Below are 22,498 nucleotides of genomic sequence, written 5' to 3'. Positions count from 1 at the left end.
ACTCAAAGCATATGAGGGCGTTTGAGCTGCTTCAGAAGTTGTGGGTGCAGAAGCACAGCTCCTCTTGGCCCCACAGCTACCTGTGTTACATTGGATGTTCAAAGAGAAAATTCCCACTACACACCATGCAACTGATGCTACGTGGAGTAAGTGGATAGCGTTAATTACACAGCGGGCTCGAATGGGAAAACCCAATCGCCCAGAAATCCTGGAAGAGATTATGGACTGGCCGGAAGGCAGAGATTTCGGAGTGCCAACAGAAGAGGTAACCCATGCTGAAGAGGCACCACCATACAATGAGTTGCCAGAAGACAGAAAGCAGTATGCGTTGTTTACTGCTGGATCCTGCTGTGTGGTAGGGAGCCATCAGAAATGTAAAGCTGCTGTGTGGAGTCCCACACACTGTTGTGGAGGCCATGGAAGGGGAAGGCAAGTCGAGTCAGTATGCAGAAGTGTTGAGGGATTTCTTGAAACAGCAAAAATCCCATGGCTTGCTGTAGCTGAGCAAACCAAGCTACCAGAGCAACTATGAGAAGTTCCCATGACAGTGTTCCCACATCGCCCAATTGAGGAATTCAGGAAAATATTGTTACCAGTAGCTGGCCTCAAGGACAAGGTCTATGTGACTGCTAATCACAAGGGGGTTGTTTTCTTGCAGGTGGGGTTGTTTTCTTGCAGTTGTTTGTCTGAGTGCTTTTGACCAATAATCTTGTGTGAAACACTGTCCACCCCTGTTAAGTTCTCTATAAAAGTTAGGCTATTCGGGCAATAAATTGGAGCATGATCTGACCATACTGGTGTCTGTCGTGCTTTCGGCCGTGCTTCCTGCAACATATGGCGCCCGAACAGGGACCCCTGAACAGGACCCGAACAGGACATCGCAGCGGCGCCGGGACAAACATCGCAGCGCAGCGGGACACTAGTGGCGCCGGCACATCAGAACGCAGGGGGACCAGGAAACCAGCGGCGTCGGGACCAGCGGCGCCGCGACATCGGCGCGGCGCCGGGACCAGCGGCGCCGGGGACCAGCGGCGCCGCGACCTCGCCGCGCCGCCGGGACATCGGAGCGCCCATCCAACCGGCGCTGGAGCAGACCAGACACCGGCCCGGAAACACTGTACACAGGCCTCACGGTGAGACGCGGTACTCCCGGTGAGAGATGTGGGACACGGAAAACGGAATCGCGGTGAGACGCGGAATCGCGGTGGGACGCGGGAAACGGAATCGCGGTGGGACATGGAATCGCGGTGAGACCCGGGAAACGGAATCGCGGTGGGACGCGGAAAACGGAATCGCGGTGGGACGCGGAATCGCGGAGGGACGCGGAATCGCGGTGAGACGCGGGAAACGGAATCGCGGAGGGACGCGGAAAACGGAATCGCGGAGGGACGCGGAATCGCGGTGGGACGCGGGAAATGGAATCGCGGTGGGACGCGGAATCGCGGAGAGACGCGGAATCGCGGTGAGACGCGGGAAACGGAATCGCGGTGGGACGCGGAATCGCGGTGGGACGCGGAAAAAGGAATCGCGGTGGGATGCGGAATCGCGGGGGGACGCGGAAAAGGGAATCGCGGAGAGACGCGGAATCGCGGAGGGACGCGGAAAAAGGAATCGCGGTGAGGCGGAATCGCGGGGGGACGCGGAATCGCGGGGGGACGCGGAAAAGGGAATCGCGGAGAGACGCGGAATCGCGGGGGGACGCGGAAAAGGGAATCGCGGAGAGACGCGGAATCGCGGGGGGACGCGGAAAAAGGAATCGCGGAGAGACGCGGGAAATTTGAAGTAATCGCATGAAATTGAAATAATCGCGGTGCGATATGGGACATCCGAGATCGAGTTGCTATGGGAGACCAGAGGCGTCAGTGGACAACGGCAGCCGACCCTCACCGTGTGGCGAGTCGGCACAGAGCAGAGGGATGGACATCAGGACCCTGCAGCCTGCCTGACGGAACCATGGATGCAGCGGCGGCTGTGCTGCTTCTCTCTGGCATTCTTTTTATAAGAAGTTTATCTTGCAATGCAAAAAAGACTATTCGTCCCCAGATCGGTGTTATAACTATGTTTCTGGATAAGATTCCGTGGGGTTGCCACATTCTACAGATTACTAGTGACAATTTAGCTCTATTGCGGGGCAGGAGTGCAGAGACGCAGATTACACTGCCAAATGACCATCGGCAGGCTTGTTCACAAACAGCTTCTAGGGTTGCAGCTGGCACGGCCTGCAGCCGTAAAGCAGACGTTACACTCTCTTTCCTAACTAGTAATCATGTGTCTCATCCATTTGTGGTGAATGGTCAGTGGCAAAAGGAAAAGGGGGAGAGTAAGGGGCGGCAAAGACAGAAACGGTACCAGGAGGATGCCACTGACACTAACAGCACGGGTAATAGGAGTAGTATAAGTGACACAGGTGCGGAGCGGTGGCAGGCGCTGCTGCTCTGTGGGGCGCTCTGCCTGCTGCTCGCCCTCGCCTGCCTGTGCACTGCCGCCGACAGTGCTAGAGTAAAATGTGAAGACTGCTCAGATGGCAGTGATGAGAGTGCTTGTGTGAAGAAGACGTGTGCTGAACCTGACTTTGTCTGCAACAGTGGTCAGTGTGTGCCAAATAGATGGCCGTGTGATGGGGATCCGGACTGTGAAAATGGGTCTGATGAGAGTGCTGATCTGTGTCATATGAGAACATGTCGGGTAAATGAAATCAGCTGTGGTCCTCAGTCAACCCAGTGTATCCCAGTGTCCTGGAAATGTGATGGTGAAAAGGACTGTGACAGTGGAGAAGATGAAGAGAATTGTGGCATTGTGACTTGTAGTGCAGCAGAATTCACATGCAGTAGTGGGCCATGTATTTCCAAAAGCTTTGTCTGCAATGTTCAAGATGACTGCAGTGATGGTAGCAATGAGCTGGAGTGTGCACCTCCTACCTGTGGTGTTCATGAGTTTCAGTGCAAGAGTTCTACCTGCATCCCTATCAGCTGGGTGTGTGATGATGCTGCTGACTGCTCCGACCACTCAGATGAATCTTTGGAGCAGTGTGGCCGCCTGCCTGCACCTCCAGTGAAGTGTTCTACGAGTGAGGTGCAGTGCGGCTCAGGTGAATGTATCCACAAGAAGTGGCGATGTGATGGAGATCCTGATTGCAAGGATGGAAGTGATGAAATTAACTGCCTTTCTCAGACCTGCAGGCCAGACCAGTTCAGATGTGAAGATGGGAACTGTGTCCATGGGAGTAGGCAGTGCAGTGGTGTGAGAGACTGTCTGGATGGCACTGATGAAGCAAACTGTAACAATGTTATTCAGTGCTCTGGACCTGGCAAATTCAAGTGCAGAAGTGGAGAATGCATAGATATCAATAAAGTGTGTAACCAGCAGAGAGACTGCAAGGACTGGGGTGATGAGCCCCTGGAGGAATGCAACATAAAGGAATGTGACTGTCCAGCTGGGTTTGAGTTTGTAGACAAGAGAAACTGTGGAGACATTGATGAATGCCAAAACCCTGGTAACTGTAGTCAAATATGTATCAACCTGAAAGGTGGCTACAAAAGTGAACGTAGCCGTGGATATCAGATGATTCCTGCTACAGGAACCTGGAAAAGGCCATACCGGTACAAAAACACAAATAACACCTGTGATTACAATGACGCTGCTAAGCAGGACTTAGGGGTTTATAGCATGGAGACAAGGGGTAACAAGTACAGTGTTTGGAACAATTGTACAGCTTTGGCCTTACCTCCTGATGTGCTTCTGATTTGTGGGGATGGGGCCTGGCAAGGTATCCCTGCAAATGCTATCAGATGTCCATGTTACTTAGATAAACTCATTGTATTTGCTCCTAGCTTGTTACAGTTGCGTGAGATCACCAGACATAAATGGACATTGCTTGCATCGGATTGCAATGATAATGTTGAATTGTGTGGGGTTGCAGCTAGAGCGGCATTAGCAATTTCAGTGCCTGGAGTGGCATCTGCGGCCGCACGTAACAACTTAGAAAAACTGGTATGCTGGGCCGAGAGGCAAGCCTATACCACGACAGAGATACTTGAGGAGATGTTACCAGATCAAAATAGTCTGCGACATCTGCTTTTACAGGATCAAGCTGCTATTGACATCTTGCTTTTGGCTCAAAGGAATGGGTGTGAGGACTTTAAGGGAATGTACTGTTTAAACCTTTCTGATCATAATGAGTCAATTCACAAATCCATTACTTTCCTGAAAGAGCACATGAGAAAGATTCAATATGGTATCAATCCTTTCAATCAATGGTTCACTGACTTGTTTGAAACAAAGTGTAGATGGTTGCTGGGTTTAATCACAAGGGGATTAAGGATTTGGTTTATGGTGGTGGTAATCATCGTTGTGTGTTGTAAGTATAGCTAAAGAGTTACTTGTAAAACTGCTGTGTCGGGCTTGGTTTGCTCAAAAGAAGAAGGGGGAATTGTTGAGGGATTTCTTGAAACAGCAAAAATCCCATGGCTTGCTGTAGCTGAGCAAACCAAGCTACCAGGGCAACTATGAGAAGTTCCCATGACAGTGTTCCCACATCGCCCAATTGAGGAATTCAGGAAAATATTGTTACCAGTAGCTGGCCTCAAGGACAAGGTCTATGTGACTGCTAATCACAAGGGGGTTGTTTTCTTGCAGGTGGGGTTGTTTTCTTGCAGTTGTTTGTCTGAGTGCTTTTGACCAATAATCGTGTGAAACACTGTCCACCCCTGTTAAGTTCTCTATAAAAGTTAGGCTATTCGGGCAATAAATTGGAGCATGATCTGACTCTACTGGTGTCTGTCGTGCTTTCAGCCGTGCTTCCTGCAACACAGAAGTAAAAGCCATACAACTAGCCCTAGACATCGCCGAAAGAGAAAAATGGCCAGCATTGTATCTTTACACTGACTCATGGATGGTGGCAAATGCTCTGTGGGGGTGGCTGCAGCAATAGAAACAGAGCAACTGGCAGCGCAGAGGTAAGCCTATCTGGGCTGCTACCCTGTGGCAAGATATTGCTGCTGGGGTAGAAAACCTGGCTGTAAAAGTACGTCATGTAGATGCCCACATGCCCAAGAGTCGCGCTACTGAAGAACATCAGAACAATGAAGAAGTGAATCGAGCTTCGAAAATTGAAGTGGCTCAGGTGGACCTAGACTGGGAACATAAGGGTGAGCTCTTTGTAGCTCGTGAAACATCAGGACATCTGGGGAGGGATGCTGTCGTGGTTTAACCCGGCCGGCAGCTAAACACCATGCAGCCGTTCTAACTGAAACCAGGACAGATGCCACTTACAGATAAGCTCGTGATCGAGGGGTGGACTTGACCATTGAGGCCATCACACAGGTTACCCATGAGTGTGAGACCTGTGCTGCAATCAAGAAAGCCATGAAGGTAAAATCTCCCTGGAACAGGGGGAGACGGCTAGGGTTTCAATATGGTGAGGCCTGGCAAATTGACTACCACTCACTACCAATTGACCACTCCCAAAAAACCTGCCTAGGTAAACGGTACATACTCACCATGGTAGAAGCAACTACTGGGTGGCTGGAAACATACCCCGTAAACCACGCCATGGCCTGAAACACTATCTTGGGCCTGGAAAGGCAGGTATTGTGGCGTCATGGTACACCAGAGAGAATTGAGTTTGACAATGGGAGTCATTTCCGAAACAATCTTTTTACCTCCTGAGCCAAGAGGCATGGTATTGAGTGGGTGTACCACATCCCTTATCACCCACAAGCCTCTGGGAAGGTTGAGAGGTACAATGGGCTGTTAAAGACTATGTTACGAGCATTGGGTGCTGAGACATGGAAACAATGGGACACAAATCTACCAGAAGCCACTTGGCTAGTTAACAATAGGGGGTCTGACAGCCGTGCTGGTCCTGCCGAAACAAAACCCCTACACACTGTGAAAGGAGCTAAAGTTCCCGTAGTGCATATAGGAAGGTGGATGGGGAAGGCAGTGTGGGTTGCTCCTGCCTCGGGAAAAGACAAACCCACTCGTGGGATTGTCTTCACCCAAGGACCGGGGTATACCTGGTGGGTCATGCAAAAGAATGGGGATATCAAGTGTGTGCCTCAAGGAGATTTGACATTGAGAGAAAACTAATCTGTAATCTAAGTTATGTGTTGTAGGAAGACGCTGCAGGACCAACAACAGGTCAACTTTGCAAGGAGCCAGGCAGTGCAACAAGGACTTGAGCTAAGCTGGTGCTGGTGTCCAGACATCCAACTCCACCTGCCTTGAGTGGCCACTTTGGCAGATGAAGACCTAATCATCAACAGTTCTTATGAACATTTTCCAAGAAAGACCTATGGAATGAAAAAAATACACCTGCCTATTAATCCTATTCTGTTAAATCCTTGTCCTGTTAAAGGACAAGGAATAATGATGAGAATGCTTGTATGCTAAAGTATGGGGATCTGAGTGTGACACAACTGTTATGGAATAAGGGGTGGAGGTTGTACTGGGTCTGGCTGGAATGTTAACATTCCTGGCAGTAGCCCATACAGTGCTGTACCCTGCACTTGTAGTTGGAACAGCAGTGGTATCACACCAGTGTTGTGTCTACTGCTGAGCAGTGCTGGTACAGCATCGGGCCTCTCTCTAACCTTCCTAGGGGGTGGGCAAAAAGTGAGAAGAGAAACATCACCAGGGCAGCTGACCTAAACCAATCAAAGGGATATTCCATACCATGTGATGTCACACTCAGCAATAAAAGGTGGAAACAGGAAGAAGAGGGGAGGGGTGGGCTCTCATTGTGAAAATGTCGGTCCTCCTCCCGAACACCGGCTACATGCGTTGAGGCCCTGCTTCAAGGACGTGGTCAATCATCGCTCATTTGTGGGAAGTAGAGAGTAATTTCTTTCCTCTGCACTTCCACATAGCCTTTAGTTGTTTTATTTGTTTCTTTTCCTCCCTTTTTTTTTTTTCCCTTTCCCCCTCCCTTTTCCCCTTTCCCTTTTTATTTCCCTTTAGTTAAATTGTTTAGTTCATAATAATCTTTCTTTAATTATTATTATTATTTCCCTTTAATTAAATTATCCTTATCTCAACCCGTGAGTTGTTCTTTCCTTTACTTCTCCCCCTCCTCATCTAAAGAGGGGGAGTGAGAGAGCGGTTGTGGTGTTAAGCTGCCCAGCACGGTAAAACCACCACACCATATTGGGGTGAGTCATGACTTCAGCCGGTCTTCCTGCAACATGTATCCTCTTCTCAAATCCTCAGCCACTTCTGTGGAGAGCCTGCCACGGCACCTGCAAAGCAAGATGGCTACCCTTCGCAGTCACCTTGTGCTACTTGGCCATTCTGCTCCAACCCAGCTCGCGACCAGCCCTCCCTTCTTGTGCTGCTCTTCAGAGTGCAGCTTGGCCCCTCTGAGCCTGTGTGAGACACCTGCAAAAGAAAAAGAAAAGCATAGGCCGAGGCAGCATCCAAAGCCACAGCACAGCTAGGACAGTTACTCTCATCTGCTCCCTCACCTCTGCCCCCTCACCTGCCCTCGACGCAGATGTGTCCATCTGCTCTCTTAGGCCAGCTACAACACCTCTGAAATATAAACAGGATTTTTACTGCATTTTGTGTAGTTAAGTAACTGCAGTGACAACTGCACCCCTAAATTAACTGCTACATCTGTTTATCGCTCACCTTGCCAAAAGCAGCTCTGGTCGTGAAGTCCCGTGGTGTACACTGCATTTCAGCTTTAACAAATGAAAACAGTCAGAAGATAATCATTCAGCTGCCAGCATTAGCACCCATCCCTCAACAACACGAGGGACCCCATTTCTAATTTTATCATTTCAAAACAGCAGCCCCCTTGCCTCAGCACCTCAGAAGTAGATCAAGCCAGTCACCGAGTTGCCTACCGAGTTGCTGGACAGTTACAGAAGGAGCTCTTTCCTGTGACCGGTTCCTCCTAAGGTTTACACTCCACTGGGGAGGGGAAAGAAATAAAAATAAAAAATTTTCAGAACCCCATATCTATAAGCTTTCAAGATTCAACAGACCTCCTCCAGCACACTGTTCAAGCACTATGCAAACAGCTGCCTGCAAGCAGCTCGAGTCTCCCCCTCCACATCTGCAAACACCACAGAGATGACTGTGCCAGCTGCCCTTCAGTACGTGCACAAAGGCAGACCGGATGTCTTTGCCAAAACAGTCCGGACAATGTATTAGTATGGACTGCCACGTTAGCTATCGTCACTAACTGCCAGGCAGGACAGCTCCAGACCAAACACACACAGGGATGCTACAAACATTACCAACAACACACAGAACACAAGGCGCAAGAAGAAACGACTCCCAGAGCGAAGCCCTATGGCAACAGCAAGTCAGAACAGGTGCTCTGCAGCAGACCCAAGGAGAGACTCAAATGTCACAACATGCAACTGGAAGCAACTGCCAGAACTGGGATGATGGAGGCATAAAAAGCCTGCCTTTAAGACAAGAGACCAGAAGGATGGGGAGTGCAGACCCCTTAAGAAAACACTTAGGAAATGAATTCCCAAGCAAGAGCTCCTGATGCGACCCAGATGACTTCTGCAAGAGTGAGGATGGAAACAGATGCGATCTGAAACCGAATATGATGCACAAGACGGGAAACAGATCTGCACTTTAAGCAGCGACTGCAAGACAAGAAGTGCTCAGATCAGACCCACGATGACAAAACAAGCATTTAGGACCTTTGGTGTGGCTACCAAGTTGCCTGTCTAGTCAGTCCAGTGCAAAAAGCAAGGAGGATATCAAGACCTGAGGAGAGCATAACTTAGAACACACGCTGCAGAAGCAACACTACAAGACAGACGAACAGAAGGGAACTGTCCTGCCTGGCCCACGCACTCACACTACAAAATACCCCCTGCTCCTTCTATTAGCCTGGTGACCCAGCCTCAAGCAGCCTGAAGGTGACCCAGCCTGAACCGCCCTCACAGTGGCACCAAGTACATTTGATGGCAAGGTACAATAGCATCAAGCTTGTGCAGGAAAATCAGATGGTGCTACTGTCTACTTCCTGAGTTTATGATGATGTGATTTCAGAACAGTTTTAATTTGGTCTCATGGCTGAGTACCTCATCTCGTGAACAGGGTGCACTTACACTCCGTGCTTCAGTTTCATCAAGAGTAGATACAGTTTGAGTGCTCCAAGACCTCTGTTACAGAAATCAAACCTTTCTGGCTGAAGGTCATAGGAATGTTCACTTCCAAACGTATCCAACCTAAGAGCTACTGTAGCCATTCCTCTTTCTTTCCCCAGAACAGTCCATTAAGATCCCTTTGATCATCATATCTCTTATTCCACTACATAAGGAGAACAGTTAAACTGGGTGTCCTGACTTTGCCTGGGATAGAGTTCATTTTCCTCCTAGTAGCTAGTATAGTGCTGTTTTTTGGATTTAGAATGAGAATAATAGTGATAACATTCTGATATTTACTTGTTTCTGAGCTGTGCTTACACAGAGCCAAGGCCTTCTCAGCTTCTCACGCTGCCCTGTCTGTATGGAGGATGGGGGTGCACGAGGAGCTGGGAGGGTACAGAAACAGGACAGTTGACCGAAAATGGCCAAAGGGATGTCCCATACAATGTGTCATGTTGTACAATAAAAATGGGGGAGTTGGCCAGGAGAAGCTTCCCTTGCTCGAGGATGGAATGGACATTGGTGAGCTGGTGTTGAGCAATTGCATTGTGCATCATTTGCTTTGTTTGTTCTTTTTGTTGTTATTGTTTTGTTTTGATTTTTTTCCTTCTCATTGTGAAATGTGTTCATCTGATTCGTGTCAATATGGAACAATGCTAGGGCCGCATGGTATGATGAATGTGACCTTCTGTCTTATATACCCTTGTATAACCACAAGTCTAAGAAAAACGGAGTGGTTAATGTATATATTTCTTGTATCTTGCAAAGGAATGTTTTAGCATTTTGTGTCAATAGAGAGCTTGAAGGGAAATGTTTTTGTAGGCTTTTCCTTGAAGTCTCTGATATCTGGGGAGGGTTTCAGAATAACTGCTAACTATTATGACTATTGCATGGGACACTATGCAAGTCTCTGATATCTGGCCAGGAGCTTAAGGAGAAGGGGAAAGCCGAAGGACGACTAAAAGACAAAGCTTGCAGGGGACGCAGCACAAGTCACTGACAACTGGCCAAGATGGACAAGAAAAAAAGCCTGGGAGGATGACTACGAGCCTTCAGCACGAGAGACCCCCAGAGACCCCCAGAGGGACCACCGGAGGCTGATACGCATGCACCAGTAGGAGGGTTTGGATTCCGGGAACTAATTATAATAACCTGTTTTTTTTAGAAGTAGTAATGAATATGTATTAGTCTAGGAGCATAAAAACCAGCCGCTTGATCTAACTGGTGTGCGTCTTGGTGGAGCAGAGACTCCTGGCGCACCCAGCGCTGTTTGCTTACCTCTATTTGTTTAATAAATTGTAAACTTTGATTATAACCCTATTTGGGACTTAGCCATTTATTACATCACTTTCTTTCTTCTCCTTCTCCTTCTCCTTCTCCTTCTCCTTCTCCTTCTCCTTCTCCTTCTCCTTCTCCTTCTCCTTCTCCTTCTCCTTCTCCTTCTCCTTCTCCTTCTCCTTCTCCTTCTCCTTCTCCTTCTCCTTCCCCTTCCTCTTCCCCTTCTCCTTCCTCTTCCCCTTCTCCTTCCCCTTCTCATTCTCATTTTTCCTTTCTTTCTTCTTATTAAATTGTGCTTATTTCAGACCATGAGTTCTTGCTCTTTTCTGTTTTCTCCCCCATTCCACTGAACAGGGGGGAACGTATGAACAGCTGTATGGTGCTTAGATGTCTGCCAGCTTAAACAACAACACTCATTTAAATAGAACTACATATTTAATTACATTTGAATTCGTAAAACTCTATAATACTCCAACTGAGAAAATCTTGATGAAAAAAAAAAGAATATTTCTAGGGAGACGTTCGGCTTCATCATTTGAAGAGGAAAACAAAATATTCTCTAAGCAGCTGGGAGAAATCTCACATTTGCTAGTCCTTGTTCTTGTGGGGGACATCAACATACCAGATGTCTGCTGGAAATACAACACACCAGAGAGGAAACAATCTAGGAAGTTTCTGGAGTGTGTGGAAGATAACTTCCTGAAACAGCTGGTGAGTAAGCCAACTAGGGAAGGTGCCTCACTCTACCTTTTGCATGTGATTAGATAAGGACTTGTTGGTGATGTGAAAGCTGGAGGCTAACTTGGGCATACCTATCATCAATTAAAAGACTTTGTTATTCTTGGAAAAGTAAGGAGAAGAGTTAGCAGAACTGCCACCTTGGACTTCTGGAGGGCAGATTTTGGCCTTATTAGGAGACTGGTTGGTGGAGTCCCTTGGGAGGAAGTCCTGAAGGGGAGAGGAGTCCAGGAAGTCTTGACAGTCTTTGAGAAAGAAATCCTGAAGACAAAGGAACAGGCAGTCCCCATGTGCTGAAATGACCTGTTGGCATGACCTGTCTGAACAGAGAGAGCTATGGCTAGATCTCAGGAAGAAAAACAGGTTTTATGACCTTTGGCAGAAGGGGCAGGACACTCAGGAGGACTACAAAGATATCATGAGGCTGTGCAGAAAGAAAATTAGAAGGACCAAAGCCCAGCTTGAGCTCAGTCTGGCTACTGCTGTTATGAATGGAGCTAAATTAGGTTGGAAGCCATTCAAGAGGTGTCCCCCTGGGATCAGTACTGGGGCCAGTTCACTTTAATATCTTTATCAGTTGTCTGGATGAGGGGATTTGGTGAACGCTCAGTAAGTTGGGAGATGACAGAAAGTTGGGTGAGAGTGTTGATCTGCTTGGGGGTAGGAGGGCTCTACAAAGGGATCTGGATAGGCTGGACTGGTGGGCCGAGGCCAAGTGTATGAGGTTCAACAAGGTGAATTTCTGGGTTCTGCACTTGGGGCACAACAACCCCATGCAATGCTACAGTCTGGGAGAAGAGTGGCAGGAAAGCTGTCTGGTGGAAAGGAAACTGGGGGTATTGGTTGATAGCTGGCTAAATATGGGCCAACAGTGTGCTCAGGTAGCCAAGAAGGCCAACAGCATCCTAGGTTGTATCAGAAACAGTGTGGCCAGCAGGATTAGGGAAGTGATTGTCCCTCTGTACTCGACTCTGATGAGGCCAGAACTCAAATACTGCGTTCACTTTTGGGACCCTCACTACAAGAAGGACATTGAGGTGCTGGAGTGTGTCCAAAGAAAGGCAACAAAGCTGGTGAAGAAGTCTTATGAGGAGCATCGGAGGGAACTGGTGTTGTTTAGCCTAGATGAAAGGAGTCTCAGGGGAGACCTTATTGCTCCCTACAACTACCTTAAAGGAGGTTGTAGCAGGGTGGGGGGTCATTCTCTTCTCCCAAGCAGCAATCAATAGGACAAGAGGAAGTGGCCCCAAATTTCAACGAGGAAGGTTTAGGTTTGATATTAGGATAAATTTCTTCACTTAAAGAGTTGTAAGGCATTGGAACAGGCTGCCCAGGCAAGTGTTTGAGTTATAATCCCTGGAGGTATTCAAAAGATGTGTAGATGTAGTTTTTAGGAATAAGGTTTATGGTAGAATTGGCAGTGCTAGGTTAACAATTGTACTAGATGATTTTAGAGGTCTTTTCCAACCTAAAAGATACTATGATTCTATGATTCATCTCAACAACTGTAGCGAGTAGGAAAACTCTGTATGACAAAGTTGAAGTCTAATAAGACATGTTAACTTCTGGCTGAGAAACTAGCTGAACTTCAGTCACTTTTCTTACACAAAAAAGGGCAACTTTTCCAAGTTTACTCATTACTGCTAAAATTACATTACATTATAATTATAGATCTCTGTTTTTAAATGCAAACCAAAGCACTAAGTGGAACTTCTAAAACTAACTTTAATCAGTGTAAATTATTTTAAGCTCAGCCTCAGTAAAATGACTTCATGTATTCTTTATAATTTCACTTAGTATCTTATTGAGTCAAATAGCCTTGCAAATTTGTTTGAGATGCACAACAATGATGGCAATTAAATTGTGTAGTTGTATTTTTTGGAACCTGCTGCTACCTTCAGTGCACACAGAAGGGTTTTTAATCTGGTGCAGGTTTCCCTTCCTATTTAATCCTATACAGCAGAAAGTTTTACTACAGACAGTTGTACTATTGACAGAGGCTTTGATTTCTGCATGGGTTGCTGCAGACCTACTAGTTAACTTTGTTGATATTGACCTTGGCCATTTAAGAGACTAAGGAGAGGAACAATGTTTTCTAATCTTAAGAAAATTTAGTTTTCTTCTTAAGAAATAAGAAGAATGAAGACTGCTGTTGTGGTTTCACCATGGCAGGCAGCTCAGCACCACATAGCCATTCACTCACTCTCCCCATGTGGGATGGGGGAAAGAAGATGGGGGAGAACTGGAAAGGTAAAGGTGCAAGAATTCATCAGTAGAGAGAAAGACAGTTCAAGAAGTAAAGCAAAAACCCCACACAAACATTTTTTTTCATCAAAAATTCAAAACATATCATCATGTGAGCCTCCACAAAGAAAATTAACTCTATCCCAGCCAAAACCATGAAAATTGTACATCATTTCTGTCACTGTGAAGAAAAGGTTACTTGGTGAGAGACTTCAAAATGCATCCATGTTATTTTTCCTCCTAGTAGCTGGTGTGGTGCTGTGTTTTGGATGTAGGATGGGAAAAATGATAATTACACATTGATATTTTAGCACTTACAGAGCAATGCCTTTTTGCTTCGCAAAGAGACGAGTCCTTTTTAGCTTCTAACACTGTCCTGCCAGTGAGGAGACTAGGGGTGCACAAGGAGCTGTGAGGGAACAGAACCAGGACACCTGACCAAAGTTGGCCAAAGGGATATGCAATACCATATGATGTCAAGCTGAACAATTAATATGGGGTGGTTGGCTAGGGTGGGGAGAACCACTGCTCAGGAATGGGATGGATATCAGTCAGAAGGTGTTGAGCAATTCCTTTGTGCATCACTTACTTTGTACTTTTTAGAATTTATTATTGTCTCTAGGCATATCAAAGATAAACGTGTCATTACGGGCAGTCAACATGGCTTCACCAAGGGGAAGTCGTGCTCGACCAACTCGATAGCCTTGTATGAGAACATAACTAGGTGGATAGATAATGGTGAAGCAGTAGATGTGGTCTATCTTGATTTCAGTAAAGCATTTGACACCATCTCCCACAGTATCCTTGTAGCTAAACTGAGGAAGTGTGCTCCAATAGTCCCTTAGTTATGGCTGCCGCTGATTCCTTTATTGAAAAGGTCATACCACGACCCGGGGAGGGTGCAGGAACCAATGAAAACAATTGTGGCAGAAGTGATCCTGAGCTGTCGGATTTTGTAGTTGAAGGTTTGTCAGACCCGGACCGTGCTGACAAAGCTTGCGCCGTCGCCATCGCCACCTGCTGTTCGGCCTTCATACCACACAGCGTGTTAAGCACTGCACGCCAGGTCGTACATAGATCTTTATCGAACTTTCTGCTTGTGATGGTTGTATCCCATAAACGATCTCCTACGAGCCGCCACTCATCTGGGCTAAAAATTAGAGGGATTTCATTTTGAAAACCCTCCTTCTGGGCCCAGTGTACCAAGGATTTGATCTTTTTTACATTGCAAGATATGCCTCTCTTAGAGAAAAAGCTAGAGAGCAGCTGCACAGCCGCTTCCTCTTCCATAGTTACGTCAGACGGGCTGCAGGGTCGTGATCCCCGCCTCTCTGCTACGTGCCAACTCGCCACACGGTGGGGGTCGTCTGCCGTTTTTCACTGACACCTCCGATCTCCCGTAGCAACTCGATCCCGGATGTCCCGCGTCTCACTGTGATACGTCACTTTCCCGCGTCTCACCACGCACGATTCCTTTGTTCCCGCGTCTCACCGCGATCTCTGTATCAATCAATCAATCTCCATGTCTCACCACGATGTGTATATTCGGGTCTGTGCTCAGAGTCTCTCAGCGTCTCTCAGGTCTCTCAGCATGTCCGGGTCTCAGCCTGTTCGGGCACCATATGTTGCAGGAAGAACGGCCGAAAACACGACAGACACTAGTATGGTCAGATCATGCTATCCTTTATTACCTGAATGTAATAAATATTGTATAATAAGTTTGTTAATCAAACCGGTTGGAAAGCTTGTGGGGGCTGTGACAACCCTGTATAGCTGGAAAGTTTCCAGCTGCCTATCCTGATAAGAAACTGTAATAAATTTTGAGGAAGCTTGTGGGGACTGTGACAACTCTGTATAGCTGGAAAGTTTCCAGCTGACCATCCTGATAAGAACACGTATAGTGCTTACTCAGCAAGATTGCAACCCGCAACACAGAGGAAGACTACGGCCTTCATCCTCACGACCACCGGGAGGTCCGAGACGACCCCCTAGCAACAGTATGCACAACCGCAGGACATACCAGGATATGCCATGTACACCCGGAACAACCAAGCTATAAAAGGGGGACTATGACGGGGGTGAGGTGTGCGCCGTTGGTGGAGCGGAGACTCCCCGGCCGCCCAGTGCTGTTTTGCCTGCTTGAATGTTTGTTTAATAAATTTGGCTCTGATAAAGATTATTCTGAGAGTGGTTTTGGTTCCGACCACTTATTACACGAATAGCCTGACTTTTATAGTGAACTTAACAGGGGCAGATAGTGTCTCACATAAGATTATTGGTCAAAAGCACTCAGACAAACAACTGCAAGAAAAAAAAAACATTAAGATTAGCAGTCATGTAGATCTTGTCCTTGAAGCCAGCTGCTGGCAACAATATTTTTCTAAATTCCTCAATCGGGCAATGTGGGAACACTGTGGTGGGAACTTCTCATAGTCGTCCTGGTAGCTTGGTTTGCTCAGCTGCAGCAAGCCATGGGATCTTTGTTGTTTCAAAAATCCCTCAACAGAGATCCTGGTGGACAGTGGGATGACCATGAGCCAGCACTGTGCCCTTGTGGCCAAGAAGGCCAATGGCATCCTGGGGTGTATTAGAAGGGGTGTGGTTAGTAGGTCAAGAGAGGTTCTCCTCCTCCTCTACTTTGCCCTAGTGAGAACACATCTGGAATATTGCATCCAGTTCTGGGCCTCTCAGTTCAAGAAGGAGAGGGAACTGCTTGAGAGAGTCCAGCGCAGAGCCACAAGGATGATTAAGTAAGTGGAGCATCTCCCTTACGAGGAAAGGCTGAGGGAGCTGAGTCTCTAGCTTAGAGAAGAGGAGACTGAGGGAGAGGAGACTGAGGGGTGACCTTATTAATGTTTATAAATATGTAAAGGGTGTGGGAAGGACAGAGCCAGGCTCTTCTCGGTGACATCTAATGATAGGACAAGGGGCAATGGGTGCAAGCTGGAACACAGGAGGTTCCACTTAAATAAGAGACAAAACTTTTTCATAGCGAGGGTGACAGAACACTGGAATAGGCTGCCCAGGGGGATTGTGGAGTCTTCTCTGGAGACATTCAAAACCTACCTGGACACATTCCTGTGTGATGTGATCTAGGTTTTCCTGCTCCGGCAGGGGGATTGGACTAGATGATCTTTCAATGTCCCTTCCAATCCCTAACATTCTGTGCTTCTGCGTGATTCTGTGATTATTATTATCATCACTATCATCATCATCACCATCAGTATGTAGGAATAAGAAGTGACTTACAAGAAATATGCAGGTAATTTAATGAAAACATTCCCTCATATTTTGAGTTAAAAAGCTAAATAATATATGCCTTTCTATGCATGTTTCTGTACATCCAAAATAATAAAACCTTACTGAATAAAACTCTTTAGAGGAAGAATGTAATTTTGTCTGGGGTTATTTTAGATGTCCTTCTCCTTTGTCCATCTTGGCCGGATGTCAGAGACTTGCGCAGCGTCCCATGCAAGCTTTGTCTTTTAGTCGTCCTTTGGCTTTCCCCTTCTCCTTAATCTCTTGGCCGGATATTAGAGACTTGCGTAGTGTCCCATGAAATAGTCATAATAGTTAGCAGTTATTCTGAAACTCCCCTAGATATCAGAGACTCAAGGTTTACCATTCAAGCCCTCTACTGACACGAATTGCTGAAACATTCCTTACATTTTCTATGTCCTAAAGTTCATAGGCTACTTATTTGAACTTCCAGTACTGGTTTTAAATATTACTTTCACTCTATGCATATTTAGACTGCTTTGACATATAGGAACTTCAGAAAAAATAATTTTCAACACATTCTTCAGGTGCTGCTTAAGATCTGACATACTTTAGCCAACTGTACCACTTGTGCTTTCTTAACTGTTATGTGGATTTAGAGGAGATCAAAATCAAATCTAAACATAACAAAACAAAACAAAACAACAGAAAACAACAAAAACAAAAACTGAAAGATTCTGACCTCCTTATTTGGTCTTGTTTTTCCAGTAGACACACTTTTTCAGAAATAAAGATTATTTAATCTATGGGTAAAGGAATATATGGCACTATGTGAAAAGGATAAGGTGTATCTGAATTTCTTGTCCAGTGCTGCCTGAGACATGGTCAGCAGCCATCTGTATCTCTGATAGCAAGGTAACAAGATCTGGCCAGAGGAGAGTAAGAAATGAGTGAAACATTTTTTATTCCACTTATGCTCAATATACCTGTTAATTCAAACAGGGGATAACTTGTTTTTTGCAGGAAGAACACCGAAAACATGACAGACACCAGTATGGTCAGATCATGCTCTCTCCTTTCTTACCTGAATAGCCTGACTTTTATAGCAAACTTAAGAGGGGCGGATAGTGTCTCACACAAGATTATTGGTCAAAAGCACTCAGACAAACAACTGCAAGAAAACAACCCCACCTGCAAGAAAACAACCCCTTGTGATTAGCAGTCACACAGATCCCGTCCTTGAAGCCAGATGCTGGCAACAATATTTTTCTAAATTCCTCAATTGGGCGATGTGGGAACACTGTCATGGGAACTTCTCATAGTTGTCCTGGTAGCTTGGTTTGCTCAGCTGCAGCAAGCCATGGGATCTTTGCTGTTTCAAAAATCCCTCAACTATTCCCACTTTTTGTATTTGAGCAAACCAAGCCCAATGTAACAGTTTTGCAAGTAACCTTTTAACCACATTTATTACAATACAACACGCTCAGAAATGTACCAGTCCCAGGTAATCTAACACAGCTTCTTGTAGTGGTATGGATTGCTGTAAACACCATTCCAAATGATCCTGAGTAGATCCTGGCAGATCTCCTGGTTCCTGCCCGCTGATCTCAATACTCCAAGAGCAACCCTCACGTACTAACTCTGCGATAGCTTCTGCACGCGTTTGAACACTCATTTTTGGCTGAATCTGTAGGAAAATCCATTCCAGAACTCAAAAATGCTGCCCTATCATTCTACCCTTGCCATCACATGTGTCACTTAGACTACTCCTATTACCCATGCTATTAGTGTCAGTGGCATCCTCCTGATACCGTTTCTGTCTTTGTCGCCCCTTACTCTCCCCCTTTTCTTTTTGCCACTGACCAAGCAGCGCAAATGGATGAGACACATGATTGCTAATTAGGAAGGAGAGTGCAACTTCTGCTATAAATCTGCAAGCAGCACCAGCTGCAACCTTAGAAGCTATTTGTGAAAGAGCCTGCTGGTGGTCATTTGTTAGTGTAATCTGCGGTTCTGCACTCCTGCCCCACAATAAAGGTAGCAATATAACTAGAGTCGTCATTAGTAATCCGTACAATGTGGCAACCCCACTGAATATTACCCAGGAACATTTGTACATCTGTCAAAGTATGTAACACCATAGTTATATCACCTTTCTGTGGATGAATAGTAGTCTGATATTTTCCGTCCCAAGTATAGCCATGACTGTTTCTGTTGAACCTTCTCTGGGGCTATCTTCAACCCTTTTGCTTCCAATGTATCCTGAATAAACTTTAAATCTGAATCCTGGAAGCATTCTGGCCTACCAAACCGAATGTTATCCATATAATGGTAAATAATTTCGTCACACCACACTGTCTGAATTGGTTGTAATGCCCAGGCCACATATAACTGACACAATGTAGGGGAATTCCTCATCCCCTGCGGAAGCACTAGCCATTCATAGCGCTTTGCTGGGGCCTGTTTGTTAATGGAGGGCACCGTGAAAGCAAATCTCTGACAGTTCTGTGCCACCACATCTGGTTGCCTGGACTGATAAATAAATTTAGCATATGGTTCCTCAGGAGCCTGTTCTACAGATGCGAATGGAGGTGCTTTCTTTTCCCCTGGGAGACTAAGAAGAGCCTTCAGTGCGAGCTGCGCAGCTGTTTGTTGAATAATTGCAGGGAACTGCAACTGAATCTGGGTATTGAGATAAGGACCCGTCCCCGTTAACATCTCTGCAGTAATCCCATACAGGGGGTCCCCCGGTTGACGCAGTTGACCCGCTTCCCCCTGTGGTAACTGCAACCATTCCCTTTCAATCAATAACAGTGGGGAAGGAGTTAACAATAAGCACGCCAAGTTTCAACAGTCAAGTGGACACATCAGTTCTGCCTGGAAAATCCATTGAATTATCTGTCAAGCCACCTGGGATTGTAATCCATAGTCCAAAACAATTTTTCGAGCTTGTTGTAAAAGCTTGCAGTCATGTGGCTGCCGCAACCCGGTACCTTGCACAGGGTCGATAATAATAGGGCAGGCCAAGGATGTAGCATGCCTATGCCCTTCTATGATAGCATCACGTATAACATCGGAGCACCTGCCCCTCCTTGGTGCCGATGGTGTTGTAGCGATGGATAATGAGGGATTCGGCTCCAGTGGGGCAGACGAGAGAGGAATCTCCTCTGAATCCGTAATTTTTAAGTTCCCCAATTTCTCTAGCATTTCTTGGAACAACTCCTCCAGTGAAGGTCGATTTTCGCAAGCTGCTGCTGCACCTGTCATTGGCGAAGCATCGCGAGTGGATTTATTGCTGCCTGGCAGCGGCACAGATGCTGGCAGCACAGCTTTATCAAGATTTTCCACTGCGGGGGATGGGGAGGGCAGTCCCCACTCCCCATCAGCACTCTGCTGCGATAGTCCCTTAGTTATTTCTGCCGCTGATTGATTTATTGGAGAGGTCATACCCCAAACCAGGGTGGGTGCAGGAACTGACAGTAAAGATCATGTCAGCCGCATTCCTGAGGTCTCAGATTTCATACTCAGTGGTCTGTCAGTCCCAGATGGTACTGAGAAAGCTTGCGCCGCCGCCATAGCCAGCTACCATTTCCTCCGACGCCTCCAATCCCCCCCTAGTAACTGGACTCCGGATGTCCTGCGTCTCACCGCAATACGTCACTTTTACGCGTCTCACCACGATTCCTCTGTTCCCGCGTCTCACTGCAATCTGTATCATTCAATCAATCTCCATGTCTCACCGTGATCTCTGTATCAATCTCCACATCTCACCGTAATCTGTATCAATCAATCAATCTTTGCGTCTCACCGCGATCTCTATATTCAGGTCTGTGCTCAGAGTCTCTCAGCGTCTCAGCATTTCTCAGGTCTCTCAGTGTGTCTCAGGTCTCTCAGCGTGTCCAGGTCTTAGCCTTTTCAACTTCTCATAGTCGTCCTGGTAGCTTGCTTTGCTCAGTTGCAGCAAGCCATGGGATCTTTGCTGTTTCAAAAATCCCTCAACACTTGATAAATGTATTGAAGACCATGAGAAGTAAGATTTAATGGAAACAAAGCCTGGAGGAAGGCTTTGTTAAGATAAATGAGATGAGATTTTGAGACCCAAAGCAAAACATATGACAGCAAGTAAGTCAGAGCTCTTTTGTCTGAAGGAGGACAAAATTTCAGGAAGAGAGAACACTGAGAAAAAAAAAAAAAAAAAAGTAGTATAATTCTGATGAAAAAGTTTAATAAAGTTAAAGAGAAAACTGGTTCTCACAAAGCAGCAAAAGAAATGATGAATGAATATTGGACATTTCAAGAAAGGTGATAAAATACAGGGAATGAAGAAAGCCAGTTATTAAAGAGTGATAATTGATGGCTCAGATCTGAAAGGTAGTGTCTGACAGTGTTAATCAGTGCTACTTCAAATAAAAGATATGGTGAAAGAGGAGTTTAAAATTCAGAATTTCTCAAAAATGAAAAAGAAATACAAAAGGGGTGGGTGAGCACAGTGATCAAGAAGGGGCAGATAGCAGCAAGGAAAATCACAGTAGACTCCAATCATATTCATATAAAATATAAGAATATATGTAAAAGGCAAATAAAAAGTTTATGCAAAAAGTTATGCAAAAGTTATGCAAATAAAAAGTTTAAAATTGCAAAGAAGCCAAAAGTCTTACTGAAAGAGAAAAGATGGCTTAAATGAAAGGGATAACGGGAAAGAAGTTTTGTTTTTAAACAAGATTCAGTAGAGTGTATAAAAATAGATGAAACAAGGCACTGAAAAATAAGATGTAAAAACTATGGACTTTGAAAAATTGCTTCTATGAAAATTTAGCTTGCCTCTCTCAACAAGCCATGGTGGAGGGCAGTTAGTGTGGACTAAATTTTATCTCATGTTGGCTTTAAATTCTGGCTGGATGTCCCAGCTTTATTTTCAGGTATATATATTGGAGATACTTTCTCTCAGTTTTAAATGAATAGAATATTCTAGCCAATATTGTTAGTCGCACTAATTTGAGAAAAATACACTTCCAGCATCCATGTTATTATTTACCTGCAATTAGCAGCAATACCTACAGCTTTAAAGGTAACAATCATATGAAAGTATGGGTGGAGAGGTGGAGAATTCTCTGGCTTCCCTATTAGTTTTCAGATAAGTTTGTGTATTTTCTTTTAGTTTTCCCTCTCTTAATTTACATTATGTTTCCACCTGATATAAGGAGTTTCATAAATCATGATAAATCTTTTATTACTCTATTATTATAAAATAAAGGACAATAATGGACAAGAGCCATCAGCATTTTCAAAATGAAAATAGACCAAGTGGAAATTATTGACAATATTATATATATATATATATATATATATAATTTCTAAGTATATTTTTTATTTTGTTGACATTATTCCATGTAAAAAATGCCATAAACATTTTGAAGCAATATGTCCTTACAAAATTTGTTATTGCTCTCTGCTTCAAAATTTTGTATTTTCATTGCAATTAACATGTTTTCAAATATTAGACTGTGATAATATAGTGTTGAGAATCTTTGTACTAAACAAATATTTTCTAGCAGTTGTAAATTAAAGAAAAATTATCTTTCCTCAAAGTGTTATGCCAGAGTAATGTCTATAGCTTCTTCTTGATAGTTCTGCAGAATATCTGCTTTACCCTGTAAAATATACATCATCCGTTGCTTTGCATTTTTCCTCTTATTGGAAAAGATCAAAAACTTGTAAACTTGCTTGAGAGTTTGTAGTTGTCCTGAACACACATGGTTAGTATTTGTTCTGTAAAGCAAAGATGAAAGGAAAGGAATCAGATAATTCTGCATACAAATATTTTCAGATTTCTAATACATTTGTTCCTGTGTATGAATGGGGTGGACTACTCTCACTTGCACACTTTCACAGAATCACAGAAT

General features: G+C 45.3%; 1 protein-coding gene across 1 annotated transcript; it reads left to right on the top strand.

Moving 5' to 3' along the window:
• Positions 1-1,159: 1,159 nt before the first annotated feature.
• LOC309889516 (very low-density lipoprotein receptor-like) lies at positions 1,160-14,221 on the top strand (the record flags this gene model as incomplete). The annotated part of the gene is made up of 3 exons (XM_082782367.1): positions 1,160-1,530; positions 2,376-3,686; positions 13,999-14,221. 3 exons carry the CDS (start codon positions 1,160-1,162, stop codon positions 14,219-14,221), a joined length of 1,905 nt encoding a protein of 634 aa, XP_082638493.1.
• Positions 14,222-22,498: the final 8,277 nt, after the last annotated feature.

This window comes from Aythya marila (assembly GCF_965140915.1).
Source record: "Aythya marila genome assembly, chromosome: W".
NCBI lineage: Eukaryota > Metazoa > Chordata > Aves > Anseriformes > Anatidae > Aythya > Aythya marila.
The sequence above is the reverse complement of the archived record's forward strand: the minus strand, read 5'-3'. Positions and strand labels throughout refer to the sequence as shown.